At 37.9% G+C, this 12,284-nt stretch overlaps 1 protein-coding gene across 1 annotated transcript in view; it reads right to left on the reverse strand.

The window, feature by feature from the left end:
* The window catches only part of DZIP1 (DAZ interacting zinc finger protein 1), a 36,351-nt gene that overhangs the window by 3,792 nt on the left and 20,275 nt on the right, over nucleotides 1–12,284 (reverse strand). The window contains exons 11-16 of the mRNA XM_031059557.1: nucleotides 7,269–7,414; nucleotides 6,779–6,974; nucleotides 4,160–4,289; nucleotides 3,931–3,981; nucleotides 2,922–3,124; nucleotides 2,444–2,574 (exon numbers count right to left, since the gene is read on the reverse strand). Coding sequence (XP_030915417.1) covers nucleotides 2,444–2,574; nucleotides 2,922–3,124; nucleotides 3,931–3,981; nucleotides 4,160–4,289; nucleotides 6,779–6,974; nucleotides 7,269–7,414 — 857 coding nt within the window. The remainder of the gene's footprint in view (nucleotides 1–2,443; nucleotides 2,575–2,921; nucleotides 3,125–3,930; nucleotides 3,982–4,159; nucleotides 4,290–6,778; nucleotides 6,975–7,268; nucleotides 7,415–12,284) is intronic.

Consider the following 12,284-nt stretch of genomic DNA (forward strand, 5'->3'; position numbering starts at 1 on the left):
AACTGACAGATCTGCTCAGTGTGCTGTATTATTAACATACCAGAATTCATTATTGCACTGTTTCAAATGATCTGCATTTGGAGGGTGTGGTAATGGGAAAGTCAGTCACATATTGAGAAATGCTGGAGGAAGAGTTTCCTTGAACATTCAAGAAGTCCCAAATGATTGTTAAAGTAAAAAATAGAGATAAACATGTCAACTTCAAACAGAATTCAGTTTTGACCAAGTGTAAATACATGGCACCGATCAAAACTGCTAAACAGTTTTATTAACTCAAAGACTTATATAAAGACATCTACATTAAATATATAAATATGGGCATAAATATATGCATATAATTACTAAAGTATACAAGATGGTTCTTCTGTAAAGACTGCAGAAAAAAAAGTAGCAGTGCCTGCCCTGGTTTCATAAGCTTATTCTGAACTCATGGTGTCCACACAAGATACATCAGGGACACAATGTATTCTAAATGAATCATAGCAACAATATTTTTCATAAAATGAGGGAAAGATGTGGGTTGGAAGAGATTTCAAAGATCATGCAGTTGAACTCCCCCACGATAGCCAGGAAAACTTTCCACTAGACCAGGTTGCTCAAAGCCCCCTCCAACCTGACCTTAAACACTTCCAGGGATGGGGCATCCACAGTTTCTTTGGGTAACCTGTTCCAGTGCCTCACAGTAAGAAGCTGCACCCTCACAGTAAAGAATTTCTTCCTAATATCTAATCAACACCTACTGGCTTCTCATTATAGTCTAATTTTCTGTCCAGAAGGATCTGTTCCATGATCTTTCTGGGCACAGAAGTAAGATTAACAGGCCAGTAGTTAATCCCAGGGTTCTCCTTCTTACTTTAAAAAAAATAGATTTATTTTCAATTAGAGACTTTTTTCAATCAGAGACTACACTCAGCTGTGATGGCTTTTCAATTATTATGGAAGAATGGCTTGGCAACTATATCAACCAATCTCCTTAGGACCCTGGGAAGCATCTCACCGAGTCCCATGGATTTATATAAATTCAGGCGACTCTGGGAATCTCAAACTCATCCTTCTACAACAATAGGAGGGCTTTCATTCCTCCAATCCTTGCCTTAAGGTTCAGGGGCTTGAGAGATGTGGGAAGGGAGATTATCAGTGAAAACCATGGCATTTTAAAAACATACGTTTTAAGATTTATTTTGCTACGGGTCTTTACCCTTGAAGCCCAGATTCCTGAACACAATGGCTCACCATCTAAAGATCCTTACAAAATCATCCTGGCAATTTAACTGTGAACACTTTGTGGTCTTGAAAAATTTGACACTACAAAGAATTTGGAAATAATGCTAGATAAAAAATTGCGCTGTAATAGTCATGTCTGCATTGATAATTTTGTCTGGTGCAATTTGCAGCTCCCACATAGTCAATGAACAACTTAGGTGTAATCAATGGCAATTACAAGGATACAGGCTAAATGTGATTATGCCATCCTCATGGCCGAAGTTGATTAGGACAATCACTCCTTTCTGGAAAATGAAATAGAAGTGTCACTGTTTCTGGGGGGAGTGATGAGTTTCAGATTTAACTCACAATCAGGAAGCCCAAGGGTAACAGTTTTATTATGGATAACAGGATTCTCAGTAATTATTAGTTGCTAATTTAGTGAAAAAATGTTGTACTGAATGCTAGAACTGGTACCTGTCTGTCTACTTCAATCTAGTAACAACTACTCAAACTGAAATAAAATCACTATCTGCTGTTGACTTCTCATTTGGAGTAACTTTTGTTCCTTTTAAAAACTGTTCAGACAAAGACCCCAAATTGCAGCAAAATGGTTTACCAATTACAGAACTCTAAACCGAGGAGAAGACCAGGACCTTAGGAGCCTGAGGAGTAAAGAATCCATTGTGTTAGAATTCTGCTGGTGAACACAGGCCATGCTCAATGGACAGCAACAGATCTGATGCACTCTAAAGCAGTTAGTGATTGCGGATTGATGCAGAACAAAGACCAATGGAATTTGTCCTCTCATTAAAACGTATTTAAGAGACCCATATCAGATAAAGCTCTTGAAATAATGTTTTTAAATGTTAGATAAGCAAATTCCTTTTTTCCTCCAAACAAGACACTAGGAAAACAAGTAAAGAAGGACTCTCTATGCTGCTGGAATAGAAGATAAAATTGATACCATGGCCAAACTTTGACCTGTAGTGATCCAAACAGATCAAGGTATAAGCCAAAAAAGCAGTGTGGATGAAATAACTTGCCACTGGTCCCTTGCTATCATCCTCTCTATGCAGCAGTGCAGGTGTACCCAAAAAGACTACTTGGCTGTAATTCCAAAGCTGTCTTGGAGAATTAAGTTCTTTGTTGCATCAAGATGATTTCAGTGTGAAAAAAAATTCAACATACATATAGTTCAATTACTGAATGTAATAATGCTGCATATTAAAAGCAATACCTTTAGTTCTTTCACTCCTTCTTTCTTAGTAAATGCCTGTGCAACATTAATTCCTCCAGCTGGTTTGTTCTTACTTCCATGGTTAGAAAGACTCTCTCCAACTTGTTTGGTCAGTTTTTGAATAACTGTTCCTAAAATTCAGAAAAAAATTAAATTGACAGTTTCCATTTGCAAGGAGGGAAAACTTTACTGTAAACCCTCTAGAAATCTTCCCCAGAGTAAAAATAAATAAAAGATGTCTCTCTGAGACAAAGATTGTGTCTCTTCCTGCATTTGTATAAAGAGCATGATACACATCTTTAAGTAATTTATTAACAGAAGCACATTAGCAAAAACATAAAATGTTTACCTATGTATATATATACAATCAGGACTAGGTAGTCTGCCTTCACTATGTTTTCTAACACAGAAATATTACCATGAAATGCAAAATCATGCACAGCTGTTACAACATCCATATACAAATGCAGTGAAAAACCTTTGGAAGTTTTGGCAGGTGTTCCGGTTTCTTGAGGTCCATTTTCCTCCATCCCATCCCCATTGCTTTTGCCAAAAGGCTTCTGAAAAGCATGGACTATGCTGCTTGATGGTTTTGACTGCTTTTGCAATGCCTCTGGTGCTACATAAGACTGTTTCATATCATCTTCATCAGCTTCTTCCTCTGAACTGAATGGTGGTGTTCTAGGGAAAACCACATGCAACATGAGCACTTACTGGGTTTCAGTGCGTGCATCAACGCATACACGTTTAGGCTTCCTTGCATTTTCCTTTCCAATAATATGCATTTTTCCTAGTGCAAAATGACAGAATCTCCCCTAAATTTTAACTATTTAAAAGAAAAAATTAAAAGAAATCACGCTGCTAATTAAATTCAGAAAGTTATCCCAAATACTCTCTTATACACACATGACTCTTTCCATTTACGCAACCATCTTTACAAAACAAGAGACCAATATAAAACAAGTCTTGCCAGGCAAACACAGATGGGCTTTCATGCATCAGCAGGTAGAGCAAATTTCAGGGTCAAGGAATCTGTGCCACAGAAAGTCTCTTGTGACAACAGTTAGATGTGGGAATTTTTCATTGCAGGAAGTGTCAAAGTAATGCATCTGTTGTGAACGGAACATGAATACTGTATTTCATTTTGGCTGCACTATGAAAATATCAATAAACAAAAAAATTAGATCCCAAAGTCTCTAAATGCTATTAACACAGTCAGAAAAAGCATCTGAGAGAAAAACTAAACCAAGTTATTGATCTTATTGAATATCTTTTTCTCAACCACAACAAAGAATACATGTGCCAAAAGAACAACATGCTATCTTTCCGGGATTATAATAACACACTCAAATGGAGTAACACTTTAAATCAAAAAATGATTGTATGCAGCCCAGACAATGTTTATGAATTAGCTTAATAATAGTTTTTGTGTGGCAAAAATGTCAACAAAAATTTTGTCTTCAAAAAGGCAAAGAAACAAAACATACGTGATGCTAGATGTCTTTCTGGAAGCTCCACTTCCAAGAATCTTCCTGGGGCTAAAAATAATGAGACAAGTTATTTCAAGACTGATAGCAAGCATAAAGCTTATATGGAAGTTTTGTGAATTCTTTCCTCAATTCTTACAATTGAGGAAATGTTCACATTAGCCACAAAACCCCAAACACATAGTACTGTTATGTGAGGGATGAGTGTTTTTAGATTAGCATCTCTTACTTTGGTGTAGAACTATAGTCAGGGATGACTGCTCTTTGTCCAGGTGGGTGGACAGCTGATGGAGACCACTTGGATGATTTTGGAGGTGTGGCAAGCGAGGAAATTCCCAATGGGTGGCACCTATGTTTTTCTACAAGAAAAGTTATCTATGTCATTCATACAATCAACATTCAATATCTTTCACATTTAATTTATACAATTAAAAATTCTGCAGACTATAGTTTCACAAAAAAAAAAAAAGAAAAAATGCAATTCTTTTCTTCCAAGCAATTCAGAGTTACCATGATTTGGGTTAAAAAGTGCAGCAATTTGGAAAAAAATAAACCCCTTTGCTTTACAGCGGGTCCTCAGAGATCAGACACATTTCATAATTTAATCCTTGGCTATGCCAAGCATTTTGACCCAGGAAATTAAGCTTGTGATTGCAATTGTATTGTTAGTGCTATAAACAACTACCAAAAGTTAATGTTAATAAACATATATACAAATGTATATATATATATGTGTGTGTACAGATGTATGTATATATACATGTGTGTATGTATACACATATGTATGTGTAATATGTGTGTATATATACTCCTGGCAATCCAAAAAACTACGTATTTTGATAGACTGGCTCTTGGGAATGTGACCAGACCTAGGGTTAACAGACTGTTCATGCACCTGGTGTGGGGGCTGTAGTTACACTTTTGCAACACAGCAATACAATACCAAGTAGAGAAGGCGCCATGGAGGTTGTGTGTGCAGCAGAAAAGGGGAAGAATGGGTTAACAGCCTTAGGTTTAGACATTCCTACATCCAAGTGTCAAGGGCACAAAGGAGGTTAAGTTCCTCAGAGCCTGATAGATTAATGGAGCTGCTTCTGATACCTTGGAAAAACAGAGCATAGGTAGAATCTGTCTATATTAGAGGAATTACAACAGTTAATGGGAAATTTAGGATATTGGTGCAAACATCCCTGGTTTCTCTATTATTGCCCATCCCTTGTACAGTTTGCTCAAAAAGGGAAAGTCATGGGAGTGGACTGAGCAACACATGAAGCAGCTCTGGAGCTTGGTCCCACAACCCCCCCAGGGACCCTATTACAGCAGAATGGGATTCTGCTGACAACATGGCACTGCAGCCTGTTTCACACTGGCCCTGATGGACCAGAGAGATTCAGCCCAACTGCATTGAAAGAGACAGAACAGAGATATTCTGAGCTGGAAAAGGGACTTTCATCATTAGTCCAAGCCATTAAACAAGTTGAGCCACTAAGGAATAACCTGTCTGGACAAACCCCAATGAAAGCTGTATTGCCTTCATTTTCCAGAAATGATACTGAGAATGATGCCAGCACATCTTCACTGAAGATCAAGTTAATAATCTGAGGACTCCTTATCCTTGTTGTAGAAGCAACTATTGCCATCATGAACCAAATTTGGTTCACACATCAACAAGCTCGACCTGCAGGGTAGAGACCCTCACTTCTATCTATGGAAGCTAATAACTACAGTAACTAGAGTGCAACATTAATTCCTCCACACTTCTCACTTGGGAAATTTACTGTGACAGCAAATATAAGGGAAGGAGATGAGGGCACTTTGCCCACTGAAATTAGAAAGGTGACCTCAATGCCACTGAATTTGATAGGGAATTTCAGTCCTGGTAGCATTTAATCAATTTGACTTAGGACCTCATTAAGAATACAGTAAGAAGGAAGATGGACAGCATCAGTGGTCGGACTCCCTCTTCAGATGGTCACTCACAGCTAGAAGAATTTTCAATAAACTACTTCATCCTGCTGTTGCTATGTTCATCCTGACTCTAATATGTTTTGTTTTTATCATAGACATAAAAATCTGGATAATGATCTGTCAGAAACATATACAGTCTGGGTGTGGTATAATGAAAGGTGTGGGGGAGAGGTATGAGCAATTGCTCTACAGAGGCCCCCCAAAAATCCATTAAACAGGTGTGATAGGGGCACCAAATTGAAGGTGTTTCTGTAGTCACGGGGTGGATAATGTCAGAACGAGGCCTGCAGCGATGAGATACATGATGAAGGGACTTCCATGAGATGTGTAGCCAAGAGATGTGTAGCTAAGGATTACGTGGCCATGATGGCATGCTGAGGGGGTGGTAGGTTATCAGGCAAAGGCTGGATGACCCTCATTACTGCAGTCAGCCAGGGAAGAGGGATTGAGGCTAAGGCGTCACTGTTGGCGAATCTGGGATCACAAAACGAGACCAGACTCAGACTGTGACCCATATGACTGGTGCACCTGGGAACATGATCAGACTTCAAATGTTGAATTGGCTAAAATCAGAAATTAAGCACAGCCATATTCAGCCATTCAGATGTGTGAGGACCAGCTGGAAAGCAAGGGGGTTTATTTGCTTCCCAAAGCACTACACTCCCAACACAACACTATGTATCTTGTCAGAGCTAAGATATTTCCTGTTAAACACCATGTCAAGAACCCTTTAAAGAAAACAGTTTAGTTGGCCATAACTATATAGAATGTTGACATGGAAAAGCAGGAAAGCAGCTATAGAGAAATGTTGTCAAATAAAACTTTAAACAGCAGTTATAAAATGTAAGGCAATGAAATAAGGCCCAAAATGCACTGTAACCTTCGCCAGGAAGATGAGCACAGGCATCAGATCTGCTAGAAGATAATGATCTCTCTTCAACCCGAAGGCCAACTTGACGTTCAAGGCGCTCTCGAATTCCTTGAATGGCGGGCTCATGCTTCCCTTTGCGTTCTCTGGCATATTCAATAGCTCGCAAAATTTTATTTAAGCGATCACTTGATATTCCACGAACACCCTAAGGAAACAAATTGTATTGTAAACACTCTTTTAGACTTCAGATATCACAAAGCTTGTAGAAAAATCACAGAAGTTGGTAACATTGCTTACAAGCGTAGCCATATCCTCCACAGCTGTAATTTGATGGCCATCCCCTCAGGTTACTGGTTAAGGAATTACAGTTATTTAAAACACGGAAATTTAGCTTTGGATTTTATAGGTTGAGAACTGTAGTGAGTGAAACAGGAGTGAAAGAGAACAGAAGAAAAGTGGTACAAAGATTACCCTTCTTTTAAATAATTCAATATCTTACTGCTTTAATTCCCAAGGATTCCAGCTTCTCCTCCAGAGCTTGCTCCAAAACAACTCGCAATTCTTTAGTTAAAGAAGGATCAGACTTCAGAGCATTTATTAAATAGTGCTTACTTCTGTCTGGTTTTAGATCAATTTTCTCAATTTCTGAAATAAGAAGGAAAAATGCTGTTAAGAGACATTTTTAAAATCCACATTACACGAGACAATTAAAAACTGCACTTAAGCATGCGTTCTTTAGAACCAGCACAGACCTACATGTGCACTTTTTATCTACCTGGAATTGTGTCATTTTCAAAAATGTTTACAAAAAAGCTTACAAAAGCCAGCTCACTTGGAATTTGTACCTCTGCACATTGTACTCACCACCACAAGTATCTTATTGCTCATTACAGAATCACTGTAAAGATACAGCACTGAATATTTGGGAACAAAGATCTTTATTTTTAGCATTGTTCTTGAAAGCTTCTGATAATAAAGAGAGACTATCTTCTGATACTTAAGTTCTCTAAACGTGGTATTTCAAAGAAAAGCTGAATTCTAGCAGGAATCAGAACAAGAATACTACAAACTTTTTCTTAAAAAAAGCTTCAAGCAACATGACATTCTCCGATAAAATCATCTACTGAAACGAAACCTTTGCAAAGTTCTAACACTTTCAAAAGTCTTGGTAAAGACAAAACCTTGTCTGAGGCAGACTGTTTCACAGAAAATACATGATGGATAATAGTCATCTTCAAAAATCTTTCAAGGACAAAGTTCAGTGTCGTGTTTTCTTCAACGCACGTCTGTGACATCATACATGCTTAAAACCAGAAAAAGAAGTTCCTATCTCTTTCCCTTGCTTTAAGTGTCAACAATGACACTTATGTCAATAAAAAACTCTTATGCAAGCAATAAAGAATCATCTAGACATATTCTTCTATCTAAAATGAAGACTGACATTTAAATTAGGCCAAAGTATTATTGGGTCATACAGGAAAGTAAAGAAGCAAATCACACCCATTTAGAACCTGTCTGTAAACTGTCACTGGCAAGACAAAATTTTACTGAATGCCACTTAAAGTAAATGAAGCAATAATCTGTGGAACCATGATGATTGCTTCTGTCTGGCAGTGGCCAGCAGAGCTGGCTAAGGGTATAGAACATCCCAGGAAAGCATGCTGTAAACCACACTCCCAACTCCCCTGAAATAACAGGAAAATCTTGGGCAGGAGTTTGTCTCTTCCCAGTATGCCTTAAAGGGCAGCAAAGTCATCTGCTACCCAATAGACAAGCACAGGAATGAAGGCATAATTCCATATTGTGACTTTCAAATATTGTATTTTTAAACAAATGTGCCTCTTTTTCTATTTGTAAACAACGACAGCTTATTAGAAAGCAGTTCCATTTACTTTTCATTTTTCTTTAAGGGAAAGACAAGCACCCCAAAGAGGAGACAAAAAAACCTCAAGATGCACAAATGACAAATTAGGCAGTTTTGAGAAACTGGCTTCCCATGGGGTCCTGGAAAGAGCTATAGATATTGAAAACTGAAAGAGAGTCCATCTGCCATACTATTAGATCTGTGTTGAAGAGGACATAATCAGGCTGAAATCTCATGTGGTTTTGGGAACTGTGTGGACAACTCAGTTCCTGACAGAGATGACATTAAAACTGATTTATCTGGAGAACTGAGTCCTAGAAGAGGCAAACTATTGGTCTTGAGGAAACACAGGGCTATCTGACTATCCCCATTCAGGACAAGATGGCATTATGCAGTACAAAATCCTCCCAGAAAGCCATAAATGAGACATTTTAAAGTGGAAGGCTCCCAGGAGCCTTCTGAAAATCCTATCTCTTTCCAATGTTAATCCTTACAAAAAATAGATACATTTAAACTAATTTTAAATTCCTAATTGCTAAATACTAATAAGGGTAACAAGACTATCCAGCATTATCCTAATTAATGACAATATTAATTCTTGCTAATTAACTCAAGCCAAATCCTCTTTGCCAGAGCAATTATTTAAGGGACTGTTTTCTTATTCATCTCCAAATACTAGATTTAACTTTTGAGACAAGGGACTTTACATCTGGTCCACTGTCTCAGCTCCTACATAATCCTAGAAAATGATGTTATGAGTCAAGAATTTTCACACTCTCCCTTACAAATGACTGTCATCAAAACCAAAAAAATCTTGGTCTATCTTTTCAGACTGCATTCTTTCTTTTCTCTTATGCACTTTAGGCCATGCCTTTAGGCACAGCAGAAGAAACAAAGACAATCCATCAAGAGAGAAGATGGCAAGCAAGAGAAACAGCAAAAGGAACGTCAAAAATGCAAACAGTCTTTATTTCAGATTGTTCATAGGCACTGGATTTTCCCTGGGGAAACCTCCCAACACATAGACGTATTCAAACAACAATTTTGTTTTCAAAACAGCATCATTTCTTTGAAATTTAAACTCACTGGCTGTAGGGCTCAAGACTGATTTTGATTTTCACACACAGAAGAGATTTTTATTTGGCGTTTCACCTAAGGTACTATTAGCTGCCTTCAGGAGAAGAACACCATGCAGGATGAACCAGTGCTTTCTGTTCTGTCACTGTAAATGTGGCTTTCTCCAAGGTCTCCTGAGAAGAGGCACAAGAGCTGCCAATGCTGGGCTATGCAACTTTACTCTGAATTGCACAACCCTGGCTGGAGCTGTAGCTCCTTATGGGTAGGTGCAAGTCAGATTACTTGTAAAAGTATCTGTGATGCATTCATGAAAGGTGGCAGCTCCAACCTCCACCATCAACCTCCTTCCACCTGAACTCTTTATCCGCTTATGTAGAGTTTAAAAAGGGAGTGAGCTTATATTGCCATCGTGTCAGCACAAAAAAATTTCCTAGTCAGGGGCTTTTCCCCATCATTTTTGCTCTGCTTAGTTCAAATCCCTTTAGACATATAGAATGTGACTGCTTTAAGAAATTAGCCAGATCTTCATAAAAACATTGAACTTAGATAAGGAAATCACAATATTTATAAGCAATAGCAAACAGGAGACTGACACAAACAATATTCCCACCCAAATCTCACAAATATAATGAAATACAATGAAAAATACTGTAGGTATCAAATAATATTTTTTGTTTTCAAGAAACACATGCCAGCATATTTTGAGCTGAATCAGTCATTACCTTTTTCCTCTTCTGAAAGCTCCTCTATGGGCTCCAGCATATGCACCAAGGGTGCCTGCTCTAATAATGAGGAAGAACAGGAACACCAGACAAAAAGGACAGAAAAAGGTCAAGGTCCAGAGAGGGAAAGTCAGAAAAAAACCCACCACACTGATGTCAACTTTCTTGATTGCTGACAACCTGCTTAACCATCACAAACCCGCTGCAACATGACTCTTCAGTGCCTCAGGGGTACATTTTTATAGAGGAGCCCCTAATACAATAGTCACTTCAGGAGTGATTCTGCTGTCCAAACACAGGTGTATGGTGTCATCCCAGACACATCAGAGTTTTAAACTGTCAGCACAAGGTTGACTGATACATCACACAACTTGTGGAATGGCACCAGGTAGGCCAGGTAGGGTAGTTTTAGACATCTACAATGACAGGGCCACCCAGGATTACATAAATCAATATTCATGTTCATTTCTCATAAGAAGAAATTTTTTGAGATGCATTTAAAGATATTGTTTATGTCCAATTTTATACTAAAAGTTTAAAAAAGACAAGTGAAATGGACAAAGTGAACCTCAAAAATATATGGAAAAATATATTAACTCACTATTCCAGAGTTATTAAGTACTGAGTCCATACGTGCAAGACAGATTTAACATACATATATATCTGTGTATATATATATATATGAGATAATTCCCAATAAACCAATTTCAAAAATCTTCAATCACTCCAACTGAGTAAGATTCAGTATTATCATGTGTTTTAAAGAATTCTTGAAATGTCTGTGCTGCAAACAGCTTCCTAAACACAATGAATTTATCATTCTATAGGCTGTCAGGCACAATTTGCTTCACAAAAATGAAGTCAGACAACAGTATATTTACTTTATTAACTTATAAGACATGCTTGAAAATGATTATATGTAGACCAATTCAGGTTTTTAAAATGTTAATATTCACCTTCTACAAATTAATTGCTATCAATGAAAACTAGAGCTTGAGTGTCCTGCAGGGTTTACAATAAAAACAGGTATGCAAACTGTACTTTCAGCATTCAACTACAGGCATTATAAGAGAAAACAATTTATTGGTCAGTATTTTGGGCCTACATGCATTATCGCCATCCTTCACCAAAAAAAACGTCTTGCATTATAAATGGTTGCTATGCTCTATGGGTAGACAAACATGGATGCTCTGTGAGAGATAATCACAGTGAAATGAGCATTTGGAGCTAAGTGACACTGCCACATCTCCAGTATTCCTCAATAAAGGGAATTAAATCTGGTGGCATAAATGCTTGGGTATGGGAGCTGGTCTCTCCATGCTTTCCATGCCTGTGGTGATATTCAGCCTCTCACCTGCTTTTCCAAGCCAATTATCAGACTTAAGATTTGCTCCCACAGAACTTGCACTAAATAAGAAGTTTTAAAAAAAATGCTTCTTATACCAGCACAAATCATTAACAAGATGCAAATATCAAGTATCTTAGGAAAACTTATTTAAAAGCAAAACTCTGAGAGACAAATGGGCTTCTGGTCTTTTAATCTCTAAGGGTGTAAAATTTATCACTGGTCAGAGCATTCCTGGGCCTGAAATGTGTCTGTTTAGAAGGACAGAGCCTGAAGCACAGATGAAATGTTCTAGGAAGATTTAATTAAGCTGCATGGGCACTGAGGCCTCTGAGTTTCTTGGTTGGACTTACCAATCAGTAAGACAGCTGCTGTGTAGTAGGATTTAATCTATGCTTGTTTTACCTGTACTTTACTCAAATGCTCTCTGCTTAAAGGGGCTGACTCATCTCTGCACAAGCCCTTGCCAAGTGACTTAATGTAACAGGAAAATCCCAGTCCCCAGAA

The sequence above is a fragment of the Geospiza fortis genome, unplaced genomic scaffold (genome assembly GCF_000277835.1).
Source record: "Geospiza fortis unplaced genomic scaffold, GeoFor_1.0 scaffold84, whole genome shotgun sequence".
Lineage (NCBI taxonomy): Eukaryota > Metazoa > Chordata > Aves > Passeriformes > Thraupidae > Geospiza > Geospiza fortis.